The sequence below is a fragment of the Dermochelys coriacea genome, chromosome 1, assembly GCF_009764565.3.
Source record: "Dermochelys coriacea isolate rDerCor1 chromosome 1, rDerCor1.pri.v4, whole genome shotgun sequence".
Lineage (NCBI taxonomy): Eukaryota > Metazoa > Chordata > Testudines > Dermochelyidae > Dermochelys > Dermochelys coriacea.
Genome location: NC_050068.2, coordinates 278,048,510 through 278,065,033, shown reverse-complemented (window position 1 = coordinate 278,065,033; position 16,524 = coordinate 278,048,510). Strand labels below are relative to the sequence as shown.

Sequence of the window (16,524 nt, the reverse complement as noted above, 5' to 3'; positions counted from 1 at the left end):
AAGTGAGTGGCCAGAGCCCTGTGGAAGCTTGCAACAGTTACCGGTCAGTCAGGAATCAGTTTGGAGTGGGCAAATCTACTGTGGGGTCTGCTGTGCTGCAAATAGCTAACACAATCATTGACTAGCTGCTATCAAAGGTAGTGACTTTGGGAAATGTGCAGACCATTGTGGATAGCTTTAATGCGCTAGGGTTCCCTAACTGCCGCGGGGAGATAGATGGAACGCATATCCCTATCTTGGACCCGGAACACGGGGGCGGCCAGTACGTAAACCGGAAGGGGTACTTTTCCATGGTGCTGCACGCACTGGAGTATCACAAGGGACATTTCACTGACATCAACGTGGGATGGCCGGGAAAGGTTCATGACACTCGCATCTTCAGGAACTCTGGTCTGTTTGAACAACTGCATGAAGGAACTTACTTCCCAGATCAGAAAATTACTGTTGGGGATGTTGAAATGCCTACAGTCATCCTTGGGGACCCAGCCTACCCCTTAATGCCATGGCTCATGAAGCCATACACAGACACCCTACACAATAGTAAGGAGCAGTTCAACTTTCGGCTGAGCAAGTGCAGAATGGTGGTAGAATGTGCGTTTGGATGTTTGAAAGCGCGCTGGCGCAGTTTACTGACTTGGTTAGATCTCAGCACAATCAATATTCCAATTGTAATTGCTGCTTGTTGTGTGCTCCACAATATCTGTGAGAGTAAGAGGGAGACATTTATGGGGGGGTGGGAGGTTCAGGCATCTTGCCTCGCAGCCAGTTTCACACAGCCAGACAACAGGGCGATTAGAAGAGTGCAGCAGGGCGCGCTGCACATCAGAGAAGCTTTGAAAGCCAGTTTCATGACTGGCCAGGATACAGTGTGAGAGTTGTGTTTGTTTCTCTTAAAGTTACCCGCCCCCATATATATATATATATATATATATATATATATATATTTGTATTTGCGTTTCTTTTTTTGGAGCGTAGTTCTGCCATAACAGATTCTTCTCCCCAACATCCAGTGAGATCCATTACCTCCCGTTAGGACCATGCTGGAGCTTGTCTGCAAATCAAGATCTGCGTGTTCTCTTGTGATGATGGACCTTTAGGATACCATGGTCGCCTGTGATGGTGGTGACCAAACAGGAAATTCAAAAGTTCCTGGAGCTTTTATTGCCTACCTGGCTAGTGCATCGGAGTTGAGAGTGTTGTCCAGAGCGGTCACAAGGGAGCATTCTGGGATAGCTCCCGGAGGCCAATAATGTTGAATTGTGTCCACAGTACCTGTAACCTGGAACTGCAATCTAGATTTTAGCGCTACTCCATGTGCCAAGGTGGAGTACAGAAATCGGAGTAAAGAGCCCTTTAAATCAAAAAAGGTGGTTTAGTCATGTGGCCGAAGCAGTTTTATTTCGAAGTAACTCAGCTAATTCCGAAATAACCGCATACTGTAGACCAGGCCTCTGTTTCAGAAAAATGCTGCTTCCACTTTACATTGGCTATTGGTTAGAAAAGAGTAGCCATTTGAAAAATACTTATATTTCTGAAAAGACCACATTCTCCCAGCACTGAAATGGCTGCACTGTGGTGACAGTCCACCTAGTCATTCCTTAGGGCTCGTCCACACTAGCACTTAAGTCGGTACAGCTTATGTCACTCAGGGGCGTGAATAACCCCCCCCCCCCTCCGAGCAACATAATTTACACCAACCTAAGCACCGATGTAGCCATTATAATGTCTCCTCTCGCGGAGGTGGAGTTGTGCCAATAGGAGAACTCTCTCCTATCAGTAGGGCATCTTCACCAGATGAGCTGCAGAGGTATAGCTGCGCCATTGTAGTGCTTCTAGTGTAGAGTAGCCCCAACTATATGGTAAAATGCCACGTTTCCTGGAAGTCCCTATAGCCCCTAGGTTCCTTCTGGGTTCATATGGTTTGACTATAGAATATATGTAAAACAGAGAACAGAAGAAGAATATGAAGAATACTGTTTTAAGCCCCAATCCTGCAAATATACCTTGACTTAGCTTTAACTCTGTGAATAGTTCCACTGGTTTCAAATGATCACAAAATTCATTGACCACAAAAACTAACATACCTTGCACAGTGATTGTGCCTATTCCAGTTTGCTTTAAATCCATAAACAATGAACACAAAGAAACATACCTTAGACATTTCTGGTTAGATAATTGGCACCCTGAGAGTAATCATTTCTCACTCTTCATTAACTTTCCATGTCCCACCAATCATACAAAAATTAAAGTACTTGTATGGGTACTACATACCCGGGTACAATCTAGATTAATGAACAGCTGTGCAACCCTTGTCCTGAAACCTTGGGTGCCTTACAACACCTACTGAAGGAGTTCCCACTTAGGCAGCTCACAAACAGCCTTCCAGCATGTAAGCCAAACCCTGAGTTTTTGTGTGTAACTACAGCCTGCCAGCCACACTTGGCTCTCACCAAGTGCAGGATAACCCAACACACGCCCAATCTTAGATTTCCCCCCTGAAAATGTTTTTCCTGTACTGCCCAGCCCTCTCTTGGACAGTACAAGTTTATAAATTCAAAGCAAGGTTTTTTCACCACATGCTTACAGCAGTTGTACTGACTAAACCTCCTAGGTCAGGACCCCTTCTCCAGTCCCATGGCTGTTTCCTTTGTGCCTTTAGATGCAGTGAATAGATGTGCAGAATGAGAAATGGGTCCCTAGTGGTGTTTGTCCCTCCTTTTTTACAGTGTAAGTCCCTCTCTTGAAAAACATTTCCAGATGGGTACCAGGAGGCAACAAGTCTAAGAAGAAGGATGTTCCCTGCTATTTTTCCTCACGTGTTTGAGCTTCCTTAGTTTCCCTTCCTGCTTAATGACTCTGCTTATTGTTTAAATACAACTTAAGCAGAGCACACATTCATTTGTTTGAGACAGACCTGTTTTCCAAGCTCAGTTTGGAACAATGTGTTACCACCACCATAAACTGGAATCTTATACACATACAGTATTGCCGCACATATTTTATCAAGATGGTACTGATCAGAAAAGTGAATTTTTAGATACCTTACAATACTTTGTACAAAGTTTATTACAATAATGTGTAGGGTATGAATACCGGGGTACTTTCCGTCACAATGGGGAACACCAAAATCAAAGCTGCTGTGGTGAATAAGCTTCTTCATCAACTCTTGATATTGGGGGTGTGTGTGTGTGTGTGTGTGTGTGTGTAAGCTATTATAAAAGCAATGCTTTCTGACACACATTTTTGAAACTTCATCTGCAAACTGTACATGTATGTCTTCTCCAAATTTAAAGTGTCCCTATACTACAAACATCTAAAGCCTTTATAAAATAAGATGAGAGAGGAAAAATGGAAATGTGACACTAAGCACCCCTGTATTCATACCCTGCCCACTGTTGTAATCATCTTTGTATCAAGTATTCCTTGTGAGGTATCATTTGAAAACGAATAGCTCATGATCATTAATATTCATGCCTGATGTATGCACTCAATGGGTATTAAGAGTTATGGACTTATGCTGTAATGATAGTTAAAATGTGTTCAAACCAGATATGTCAGGGGGAGTTGTTAAACAGGTGTGTTTACCTCAATTTACATATAAACAGTAAACAGACCCATCAAGCTAACAAGGAGTGAGGCAAATCTCACAACAAGAAGTTTGGGATAAAACAGCAGGCCTCTACGCCCAGCAGGAGAGAGAAACTTGGTCCAGATTTTACTTTTCAGAAGAATCCATTTTAAAGACTTACTAGCCTGTAAGGACGGGTGGGGGGATGGCGGGGGCAGGGGAGAGGGCTGACTCTTTACAGGGGCATCACATCTTAATATCTCAACTGTCCAGGAGAGGGCTGGACGTTGCAGAATACGTTTTTGGGGAAATCTGGGACTGAGAATATGTTGGGGGCAGGCTGTGGCACAATCCCTCATTGGTCTCTGTTGCAACCCAGAATGTGACAGGGAAGTTTGAATGTATAGTCACTGTACCCTAACACTGGTTCTTCCAAATTTAAGAAGCACGCCAGCATAGATCGCAGACATTTAAAATCCATTGCAAAGTCCTTGATCTAAAAATAACACACCTTGTAAAGTAGATGTGTAAAGTCTGTTACAGGGCACAGAGTAAAAATGGTTAGAGCAGTTTCCCAAGTTTGTTTAATTACCAAACATTATTCATTTTTCCGGGGTTCTTCTGGTTCCCTTATTTTTTTTTTTTTACTTTATAATTAAAGTGTTCTTGTTAAGTGTTGTTGCCCTTAAGTTACTGCTATGTCTTAGTGTTGACCCTGTTTAATAATTTGTTGTTGTTAGAGATATGCACCAAGCTTTTTGACATCTGATTTCCAAGACCTACTGGTACTTCTTGGTAAAGGGATAGTCTCCTGATTTTATCTGCTTCCCTTAATTGCAAAAACTGTTGTAGGAAACAGAAAGGTGCCTGCCATGATTCTCCGAGTAATACTTTAATAAGTGATAAAATAACAGTTCAGCAAGGGATATGTACACTCTTGTTTTCAGTGAAATATCCTTTATAGTTGTAAACTGAAGGAATATGTTTATTGGTCATTAACCACCACATTAAGCTGAATAAACAGTAATAATTAAAGCTTAATAAAAATGGAAATCTACTTTATAGATTCAGAAGATGGAATATTGGAGTAAACCCTTTAACTTTCCCTTGAGTAACATACAGTAGGATGTATGCACAATACCTAGGTAAAATATCATTTTTAATTGTATGGGGAAATTACAATCCAGTTGTGTCTAAAGCAACTTCTACAAATTGCAGCACATTCATCAGGTTTTATGTATAGAAACATACATACTGCAAACCCAGCAAATGGAATATGGAATCTATAAAGAGATGCTCTAGTTCAAAAGGAATCATTTGGGGGAAGTTATAGTGGAGGTCAGCATAGATGATCACAGTGTCCTTTCTGGCCTTGGATTATATGCATTTATAAATTTAAAGAAGGAATCCAAAGTGTAGAATCTCATGTTGTTTTCTTCTCAACTCTTTTTTGTCTACGTGTTGTCCATACAAGACTGCAAACTCTCCAGGGACCTAGGTTATGTCCACAAACAGGCCTAGCAGACTTGGGTGTTGTTTAAATAATCATAAATAATGATAATGGCAGAAAGAGAAATATTTTCCTCCTGAAGAGTTTTGTGGAGTGTGCTTGAGTTTTAATATTAAGCTAAATCTAGCTTGCCTATGCATTTTTGTAAAATTGAAGCTAGGAAATGTTAACATAGTGTTTGGGATAGAAGTCATCCTTCTAGTAATTCTGGGAAAACTTATGCTAAAAAAAAAAAGAAAGTTTACCATTTTCCATCTGTATCATCTCTAGATTAGAAAGAATAGCAGTTGGAGAGAAACAGCTGCACATTATTATAATAATTTACCTTACCTTTTCCTTTAAATTGCAAAATATACTTTTGTGCAAACTTAAGCTGGGCAGTTTACTAAGAAAATACTGTTTTGATTCTTAGAATAACATGTAGTCAAATTCCAGTTCTTCTGAGATGTCCAGGTTATCTGGAGTATGATGGATGGATTTCTAGAACGAAAAGAAATCGTTTCAGTGATTTAACTCTGATTTGCTGTTCTAGCCATTCTCATTGGTCAAACCAACAATCTTATTTTATTTCCTTCAGAGCTTTACCTAATGGGTTTATGTGAGATTAAATGCTTGGTTTTGAGGAGATGGGAAATTTTGGTCCAGCTTTTTTTATCTTTAAGGATTTTAATGTTGGGATTTGTTAGTGTTCAGCCTACATAAGAGTAATTTGTATTATGTACCAAGTAATGCATATGATCTTGACATATGAAGCTGAATGAAATTTTTCATGCAAACACTTCTTTGCCAAAAAATGCATATTTAGATCATCTGAAATAATTCACTAATTTGAGTCAATTTCAGCCAGTTGGTCGGTCGGTCGGTCGGTTTTGGAGGGGGGGAGGTGGAAATTGGAAATGTGAAAATGGGTCATGGTCTCATTTCTATAACAAAATATTTTGACTTTTTTCATTTCAGAAAGAGGGTTTGTTTCAGGATTTCCCTCAATTTTATCTTTAAAAAGTTTTAAAACATTTTTAAAAAATCCCTCTGAAAAACATTTCAGTAGACACAAAATGAAACTTTCTGTTTTAGTTCACTGAAATTTTGAAATATTTGGACTTGGGTTGACCCATAATGACTTTTTTCATTTTTTCAGACCAGCACTGAATATTCAGTTAGTTGTACAGAACTATTAGCATATTCTTGTAAAACATGGGTATATGATATTGGAGGTTTGTAAACAATTACTTCTGGAGGAATTCGGCACCATAGTGCACGTGCAGAATTTATGTCCCCCCACAGATTTCTTTGCTTCCCTGCAGAAAAAATGACTTTCTGATGGGGAAGCAAAGGGAAGCCTCAAGAGCAGTCACGTGCCCCTCTCTCGCAGCATGGATGCGTTGTTTCAGGGGTCCGAAGAAGCCAGCAGAAAGGCAAATCACCATGGAGAGGGACGGGTTGGGTATGCCCCAGCCGGTGGCTTCTAACTGGCTCTGGAGAGACTAGGGAGTACAGGACTTCCTCTTCCCCTTCAGGGACCAGGTCAAGCCCACCCCCAGAAACCTCCCCTGGCTGCAGGAAACTGCACCCCCTAGACCCAAGTTCCTGCCCCCATCGCTCCTCAGCCATGGGGGGAGGGGTTACCTGTGAGCCCAGCTCCTGTGCATCCAGACCTGCTCATACCCAGACTTCTCTGCTGAGCCTCACCCCTTCCGCACCAAATCCCCCACAACCAAACCCCCACTTTACCGAGCCTCTCCCCTGCACCTAGAGCACCCCCCACTGAGTCCCTCTCACTCAAACCCCCACCCTAAATAATACCCCCCCCGCGCATCTCGGCCTCTATCTCACCAAGCCACACTCCCTTTAACACCCTCACTGAGCTCTTCACACCCAGACTTCCCCTGAAGAGCACCATCCCTCCCATATCCAGACCCCCCAGCTTAGCCCCAACTACCTTCACCTACATCCCCCTGCAGAGTCCCATTGCTGCTGCACTTGGAACGCCCCAACGAGCCCCTGTGCATCCAGATCCCCACAGCACCCAGACCCCCTACTGAGCTGCTTGCACCCATATTGCCCCACACTGAACCTTCTCACACCACACCTGGATCCCTCCACACTAAGTCCTTCCACACTTGGATCCTGCTGGGCTGCCCACATGTGTTGTGCCTGTTGCGGAGGAGTAGAGGGCTGCAGGGTGATCTCTCACGTCCATGCAGCCAGTGGGCTGTGCTCCCCACTGCCACGCTGAAGCTTCCACATTTATTTATTAATAAATTAAAATTCTGCAAATTTTAAATATATTGTGCACAAAATTTTTAGGTTTTTTGGTGCATAATACCCCGGGAGTAAATAATGTCTTCTCCCTCTGTGCAAAATGGACAGTGACTAGGAGTATAGTTTCTGAATGCTGGAGCGCACTGTGTTATTTTCTGCTTTTATTGTATGTATTCTGTGATTATTATAGCTTTTTTGTTACCACAGTATCAGCCTGCAGTTTTACTATTTATTTTGGTATATTAAAGTACAGAACAGCCTGTAAAGCATAGGAATTTTTTTTTTCACTAAAACTTCTCTCCAGAGCAGATCATTGAAAGTGTTTCAGTATTTTTCTTCCCCGTTTTCAGTGTTGTCTTCAGGATGAAAACATTTGACTGAAACGTCTATACGTGTATAAATATTTTTCTCTATTTCCGACAATATCTGAGTGTTATGTTTTTCTCCCCCTTGTACTTTGTTTAGTTCAAAACTTTCAGAACTGTTGGGCAGTTTTACAACTAAAAAAGTGTGCACTATGAATGTATACTGTGAATCTGTAGGTTTCAGAGTAGCAGCCGTGTTAGTCTGTATTCGCAAAAAGAAAAGAAGTACTTGTGGCACCTTAGAGACTAACAAATTTATTAGAGCATAAGCTTTCGTGAGCTACAGCTCACTTCATCGGATGCATTTGGTGGAAAAAGCAGAGGAGAGATTTATATACACACACAGACACACAGAGAACATGAAACAATGGGTTTATCATACACACTGTAAGGAGAGTGATCACTTAAGATAAGCCATCACCAGCAGCGGGGGGGGGGGAAGGAGGAAAACCTTTCATGGTGACAAGCAAAGTAGGCTAATTCCAGCAGTTAACAAGAATATCAGAGGAACAGTGGGGGGTGGGGTGGGAGGGAGAAATACCATGGGGAAATAGTTTTACTTTGTGTAATGACTCATCCATTCCCAGTCTCTATTCAAGCCTAAGTTAATTGTATCCAGTTTGCAAATTAATTCCAATTCAGCAGTCTCTCGTTGGAGTCTGTTTTTGAAGCCTTTTTGTTGAAGTATAGCCACTCTTAGGTCTGTGATCGAGTGACCAGAGAGATTGAAGTGTTCTCCAACTGGTTTTTGAATGTTATAATTCTTGACGTCTGATTTGTGTCCATTCATTCTTTTACGTAGAGACTGTCCAGTTTGGCCAATGTACATGGCAGAGGGGCATTGCTGGCACATGATGGCATATATCACATTGGTAGATGCGCAGGTGAACGAGCCTCTGATAGTGTGGCTGATGTGATTAGGCCCTATGATGGTATCCCCTGAATAGATATGTGGACAGAGTTGGCAACGGGCTTTGTTGTAAGGATAGGTTCCTGGGTTAGTGGTTCTGTTGTGTGGTGTGTGGTTGCTGGTGAGTATTTGCTTCAGATTGGGGGGCTGTCTGTAAGCAAGGACTGGTCTGTCTCCCAAGATCTGTGAGAGTGATGGCTCGTCCTTCAGGATAGGTTGTAGATCCTTGATGATGCGTTGGAGAGGTTTTAGTTGGGGGCTGAAGGTGATGGCTAGTGGCGTTCTGTTGTTTTCTTTGTTGGGCCTGTCCTGTAGTAGGTGACTTCTGGGTACTCTTCTGGCTCTGTCAATCTGTTTCTTCACTTCAGCAGGTGGGTATTGTAGTTGTAGGAATGCATGATAGAGATCTTGTAGGTGTTTGTCTCTGAGGGGTTGGAGCAAATGTGGTTATATCGTAGCGCTTGGCTGTAGACAATAGATCGAGTGGTATGATCTGGATGAAAGCTAGAGGCATGTAGGTAGGAATAGCGGTCAGTAGGTTTCCGATACAGGGTGGTGTTTATGTGACCATCGCTTATTAGCACCGTAGTGTCCAGGAAGTGGATCTCTTGTGTGGACTGGTCCAGGCTGAGGTTGATGGTGGGATGGAAATTGTTGAAATCATGGTGGAATTCCTCAAGAGCTTCTTTTCCATGGGTCCAGATGATGAAGATGTCATCAATGTAGTGCAAGTAGAGTAGGGGCATTAGGGGACGAGAGCTGAGGAAGCGTTGTTCTAAGTCAGCCATAAAAATGTTGGCATACTGTGGGGCCATGCGGGTACCCATCGCAGTGCCGCTGATTTGAAGGTATACATTGTCATCAAACGTGAAATAGTTATGGGTCAGGACAAAGTCACAAAGTTCAGCCACCAGGTTAGCCGTGACAGTATCGGGGATACTGTTCCTGACGGCTTGTAGTCCATCTTTGTGTGGAATGTTGGTGTAGAGGGCTTCTACATCCATAGTGGCTAGGATGGTGTTTTTAGGAAGATCACCAATGGACTGTAGTTTCCTCAGGAAATCGGTGGTGTCTCGAAGATAGCTGGGAGTGCTGGTAACGAAGGGCCTGAGGAGGGAGTCTACATAGCCAGACAATCCTGCTGTCAGGGTGCCAATGCCTGAGATGATGGGGCATCCAGGATTTCCAGGTTTATGGATCTTGGGTAGCAGATAGAATACCCCAGATCGGGGCTCCAGGGGTGTGTCTGTGCGGATTTGTTCTTGTGCTTTTTCAGGGAGTTTCTTGAGCAAATGCTGTAGTTTCTTTTGGTAACTCTCAGTGGGATCAGAGGGTAATGGCTTGTAGAAAGTGGTGTTGGAGAGCTGCCTAGTAGCCTCTTGTTCATACTCCGACCTATTCATGATGACGACAGCACCTCCTTTGTCAGCCTTTTTGATTATGATGTCAGAGTTGTTTCTGAGGCTGTGGATGGCACTGTGTTCTGCATGGCTGAGGTTATGGGGTAAGTGATGCTGCTTTTCCACAATTTCAGCTCGTGCACGTCGGCGGAAGCAGTCTATGTAGAAATCCAGGCTGCTGTTTCGACCTTCAGGAGGAGTCCACCCAGAATCCTTCTTTTTGTAGTGTTGGCAGGAAGGTCTCTGTGGGTTAATATGTTGGTCAGAGGTGTGTTGGAAATATTCCTTGAGTCTGAGACGTTGAAAATAGGCAACAAAGCCCGTTGCCAACTCTGTCCACATATCTATTCAGGGGATACCATCATAGGGCCTAATCACATCAGCCACACTATCAGAGGCTCGTTCACCTGCGCATCTACCAATGTGATATATGCCATCATGTGCCAGCAATGCCCCTCTGCCATGTACATTGGCCAAACTGGACAGTCTCTACGTAAAAGAATGAATGGACACAAATCAGACGTCAAGAATTATAACATTCAAAAACCAGTTGGAGAACACTTCAATCTCTCTGGTCACTCGATCACAGACCTAAGAGTGGCTATCCTTCAACAAAAAAGCTTCAAAAACAGACTCCAACGAGAGACTGCTGAATTGGAATTAATTTGCAAACTGGATACAATTAACTTAGGCTTGAATAGAGACTTGGAATGGATGAGTCATTACACAAAGTATAACTATTTCCCCATGGTATTTCTCCCTCCCACCCCACCCCCCACTGTTCCTCTGATATTCTTGTTAACTGCTGGAATTAGCCTACCTTGCTTGTCACCATGAAAGGTTTTCCTCCTTCCCCCCCCCCCTGCTGCTGGTGATGGCTTATCTTAAGTGATCACTCTCCTTACAGTGTGTATGATAAACCCATTGTTTCATGTTCTGTGTGTGTGTGTGTGTGTGTGTGTGTGTGTGTGCGTACATAAATCTCTCCTCTGCTTTTTCCACCAAATGCATCCGATGAAGTGAGCTGTAGCTCACGAAAGCTTATGCTCTAATAAATTGGTTAGTCTCTAAGGTGCCACAAGTACTCCTTTTCTTTTTGTGAATCTGTATACTCTAATGAATTTGTATATAATGGCTATAGCCGTGTAGATGTTTTTTTACTCATTTAGTATTACTTTTCTTAAAAACAAAGGATAATAAATGTATGGGGTTTTGTAATAGCGTTACTTACAAGATAAATTAAGAAAACAAAATTTAAAGTAAAAATTCTTCTTTCATTTACACTGTATTTTCACTGGTGTTACTCCATTGGTTTCAAAGCAATTACTCCTGGGTTTATAATAATGTGAATAAAGAATCAGAGGGAAAAGGTTGGTGTGGTAATATCTTTTATTGCACCAACTTCTGTTGGTGAAAGCAACAAGCTTTCAAGCTGCAGGCAACCTAAAGAACTCTGTAGAAGCTCAGAAGCTTGTCTCTCTCTCACCAACAGAAATTAGTCTAATAAAAGTTATTACCTCACTCACCTTGTCTCTTTAATATCCTGGGACTGACATGGCTATAAGAACACTGCATACAGTGAAGAATGAGAAATTGGATAGCAAGATGAAGACTTTGGTATGAAAGATTATGTATGGTTGGCTTGTGTTGTGATGTATGTGCTTCAAAGTCAGGCACAATGCACAACAGAATGCATTAAAATGTGGTAGCCCTGTTTTAGAGTTTAGATTTTTTGGTTTATCATAAATGTATTGTTACTTAAACATAGGATGGTGAAGATATATTGAATTGACTGTATGGAAATCCATATAGATCTCACCTAATCAAAGAAGGGCATCTAGATAGATGTGCTATAGCTATAATTTACAGCATCTTCTGCTATTGTACTTGTAACAATACAAAAAACACCCTCCATACAATTTTGTCTCCTTCCAAAACATATTTCCTTTTGAGTCTATGGTGTCTGATTTTCAGGTGTGTCACTGTCCAACATACTGTTTGCTTCTTCTCCTTTGAGCTAACATACATATCCTCCATGCAGGTCAGTTTCTCCTAGAAGAATCCCGCCTGATAGAAGCAGCTGAAATGGCAAAGAAGGCAGCTGAGTTGGACAATACAGAGTTTGATGTTGTCTTCAATGCAGCCCATATGCTCAGGTTAGTTCTCTACCTTATTCTTATTTGTTTTTCTTGCTTTCTCTTTTCCCCCAACGCCAAACTCTGCAGTATTTGCTTACAGCAAGTTTTTTTAAACCAAATACCCCTTTTGAAAGCTTTGTTATAACTAATGAGGAAGAAAAAAAATGGAGCGAAAGTTTTGCAGACTCTAGCAGAGTCTGTTTGTAACTTTTCTATATTTTACACTCCTTATTCACTATCTGGGAAATTTCTGTATTTCACAAGCTTGTAATCCTCTTTGGTTGTATATGAGAACAATATATCATCTTTTTGTACAGTATTTTCAGCAAAATTCCTTTTTAAATTATTTTTAAAGACGTGAGTCTCAAAAATAGAGAGACCATAAATAAGAGAATGGAACTCTACTGCTCTGACTGTAACTGAGAGTAGTGAAAATACCAAAGAAAATTATATAAATATCATTAGGGAGTAGAAAGCTGATTAGAAGTCTAAATATCGGTCTCAAGGGTATGGAGACTTTGAGAAATACAGGAGTGATTAATGATATTATCAGAACCCCTTGATTCGGAGGCAGTCTTGTATTTAATTTTGTTCTGCTATCTGAAATTTTAGAGGGCTTGTCCTTCCGTTTAAAACCAATGCACCTTGACTTTCAGCAACTTTGAGCTTCTACCTAAACAATTACATTAAGCCCACATTACTGTATTAGTGTCCAGGATTTATTTCTAGGATAACTGTATAATGATTATGCTTCTTATGTACTTAAAAGGAAGAGCAACGCCTGAACACAAATGGCTTGGATTAGCCTATATCTTGCTTTAGAAAATATACTGTAAATAATGTACAAAAATAGAAGTGATTTTGAGTAAATAAATTCAATTAGCACAGAGTAGTCATTAGAACCGTTATCTTAATAGACTTCTCTTGCTTTACTCTTTATAATTTTAACATCCACAAATACAAAATAAAAAAAGATGGCTTGTAAAAGAATAAGTTCTTAGTTGAGTGACCTACTTTCCAAACTGAACTTAAGGTTCCTATAGCCGGATTTTGAAATAAGCACCAAAATGCCTTTAAAAGATTGCTCGGAAGAGATGGACTCAGTTTTTGTAGATCAGTAAAAGAAACCAAGACAAATGGTACAATTGTTCATCCATATTATCCCAAACACTTGCACCATCATGGATAGTTTTAAGGATCCTTCTGATTGCCTTGCTCACTTTCTAACATTTAATCCTCCTTAGGAATGGGCATACCCAGAGTCATTCATCTAAACATTAGATTAGTGAAGAACACAAGCCTAGGAAGTTAGGCATATAGATGACGGGGTTCACTATAAAATGGAGTGTTGGTTTTGTCTTTAAAGTGAACGTATGATGCTGAGGGGCAGTGGTATATCATCAAGGTGGGTTAGTTTTGTCATCCTTACAGCGCTAGCTCCACCTCTGATCCCTTCATGGCATCTCTGAATGTACCCCCATCAGGTTTGACTTGCTCTTTACCACCCTGGGGTAAAATCATGCTATTCTCCTACTCTTAGGCCTGGTCTACACTACAAAGTTAGGTCAACATAAGTCACCTTGTCTCACCACTCAAATTTGTCTCTGGTTGACATAAGTGCCCCATTACAGCAAGCAGTAAAACCACCTCCCTGAATGGCATGGAACCAAGATTGACATATTGGGGTCAACGCAGTGTGAATGTAGTAGACTTCACTGCCATGGGGTCACGGACACTGGAAGCCCTCCCCAAAGTTTTTTAAATGCCTTTTCCTGATGGTCTACCTTGGCAAGCACACCTTGCTGTCTTCCTTGTTGCGTGCAACTACCCAACCAACCACACCGGCTCCACACAGTAGATGCACTCCTGCCAGGAGCAGACAGGAGATATTGGTCTCCTGAGCATGTGGAAAGAAGAGGCTATGTAAGCACAGCTATGGGCCAGCCACAGAAACATGGACAGCTATGAACATATTGCATTAGGGGTGAGGGCAAAGGGATATAACAGGGATGAGCAGCAGAGCCATGTGAAATTAAAGGAACTTTGCCTGGGATAGTGCAAGGCCAGGGAGGCCAATAATAGATCTAATTGTGTCCTGCAGTTCTGCTGATTTTACAACAAGCTGTATGCCATACTTGGCAGATATCCCACCAGCACCCCTCAGACTAGTGTGGATACCAAGGAGGAGGAAAGGAAGGAAGATGTGGTGAGAGGCTGCAGCCATGCCACAAGCCAGGATCTGTTTGAGATTCCATCACACTCTAGCCAGTCCTACCAGCCAAGCTAACAAGACAAAAGAGTAGGTGTATAACAAACAGAAGTAGAGTTGGCATTTGCTTTTCATTCCATGTTGGATTAGGCAAGGGGCCATGCAGGACAGTTTGTTCATGAACATAGGGATGTCCCTTGTATCCTCTTGATGAAACTAGACGAAACTTTCATGGAGATACTTTGCAATCCTTTATCAGTGTTTTTAGGGATAGCTGCCTTATTTCTTTCTCTGTGATAGACAGTTTCTCATGTCGCTTCACAATGAGTTCAGCTGGCACCATTGCAGTAAACAGACTAGCAGCATACAGGCTTGAGCAGCTTTGAGACACCAGTTGCAGTTGTGTACTCAGTGCCTTTGTTACCCTCAAGATTAAATGATAATCTAAAACTATCACCACATGTGGAAAATAGTGCCAGTAGTTTGTGCCATTGCCCTCTACTTTTACCCATGGAATAGGGACCGAAATTGTATTGTTTCACATGCAACAGAAAATCCTTCCCTCACCCATCCCTGGCAGGCCATACTCACCATGGCAGGACTGGAGAGCAGTGCTGTGCCAAGGTGTTCCAAAGATGAAGTGTCAATAAGCAGAAAGGGAAAGATAAGTTCCAAAACTCCCTTCCATTATTCGTCCACGGTTGCTATTCCCTACACCCCCCCACCCCCAGCATACCAAGTGTTATCATGGGTCGCATCCTTGCCCTTACCGCTCCAGGTCACAAGACAGCAAGAAGAGCCACAGTTTCACATATGTGAGACACAGCTGAGGTATGTGTAGCCCCAATGGACTACATTTGTGCACTGAAATGGACAGAAATGTTTGCTAAATTTGTTAAGTTTGCATTACATTGCCTGCGGGTTTTTTGCATGTTGTTTTTCTGCACTTTTTTCCCACTGAACAAAATTCTATTTTTGGAGAATAAAACTATCTTTATTAGTTTATAACACATATTGCAGAATGCAATAGTTGAGTGTTACTCAAAGAAAACAGTAGTTGTAAATGTACAACAAGCACCACATAATTCATAGCATCAGGAAATTACTTAGTCACATTTATAAATGTACAGCAAGCACTACACAATTCTTAGCAACACCCAAAGCTCCAGGACCAGAGAACATGCCAGCATAGAACATTACTATGGATTGCCATTAGTGCTCTTCTTAAGTCTTCGTCAGCTGCATAGCTTCATACTGGGGTCTTGTAATGACCCTTGTGTCTGGCTGTTCTAAGTCAGCAGACAGCCACTCCACCTCCATCCTGGTGGCAGTTTTTCCCCCTTTGCCTCACAGATATTATTTAGGACAGAACAGGCAACTGTTGGATATTTTTCTCACAGAGATCCAATCTAGTGAGTAAACACCTCCAGCGTCCCTTCAGTTTATCAGAACCACATTCAACAGTCATTCTGCACCTGCTGTGCCCACTGTTGATTATTTCCCTGATGTAGTCGAGGTGGCCAGCATGCAGCTTCATGAGCCAGGGGGAAGCTGGGTCCCCCAGAATCACTATTGGCATTTCTGTATTGCCAGTGTAATCTGCCAGTTGGAAAAGAATGTTCCTCCTTGCAACTCTCTGAACAGACCTGTATTCTTAAAGATGTGTGTGTCATGCACCATAGAAAAGTAGTCTTTTTTTGTTGATGTACTCTGTGGGAAGCTAGTCTAGTGCCCAACAGTAGTTCAGGAACCCCATTGCTGTAAATCCATCCACTGTGTCACATTGCTGAGAGTCAAAGTCCTGGGTAGCAGGAGACAATTAACGGCCCTGCACACTTGAACGACAACAGCCCCTACTGTGGATATTCCAACTCCATAAGGATTTCCCGCTGACTGGTGGCAATCTGGTGTTCCAGGCTTCCGGAGTGCCATCACCACACACTTTTTTACTGTCAGTGCAGCTCTCATTCTCGTGTCCCTGTGCTTGGGCAAGCTCTGAACACAGATTCAGGAATGTGGCCTTTCACATCCAAAATTCTGCACCCTCTACTTGTCATCCCATATCTCCATTACGGTGCAATCTCACCAGTCAGTGCTTATTTCTCATGCCCTGAAGCAGCACTCCAACATCTGCAGCTGCTCCATGAACACCAACAACAACC

At 42.2% G+C, this 16,524-nt stretch overlaps 1 protein-coding gene across 3 annotated transcripts in view; it reads left to right on the top strand.

The window, feature by feature from the left end:
* The window catches only part of TMTC2 (transmembrane O-mannosyltransferase targeting cadherins 2), a 369,071-nt gene that overhangs the window by 316,316 nt on the left and 36,231 nt on the right, over positions 1-16,524 (top strand). For all 3 annotated transcript variants that reach the window (XM_038383409.2, XM_038383382.2, XM_043492681.1), the window contains exon 10: positions 12,057-12,171. In XM_038383409.2, coding sequence (XP_038239337.2) covers positions 12,057-12,171 — 115 coding nt within the window. The remainder of the gene's footprint in view (positions 1-12,056; positions 12,172-16,524) is intronic.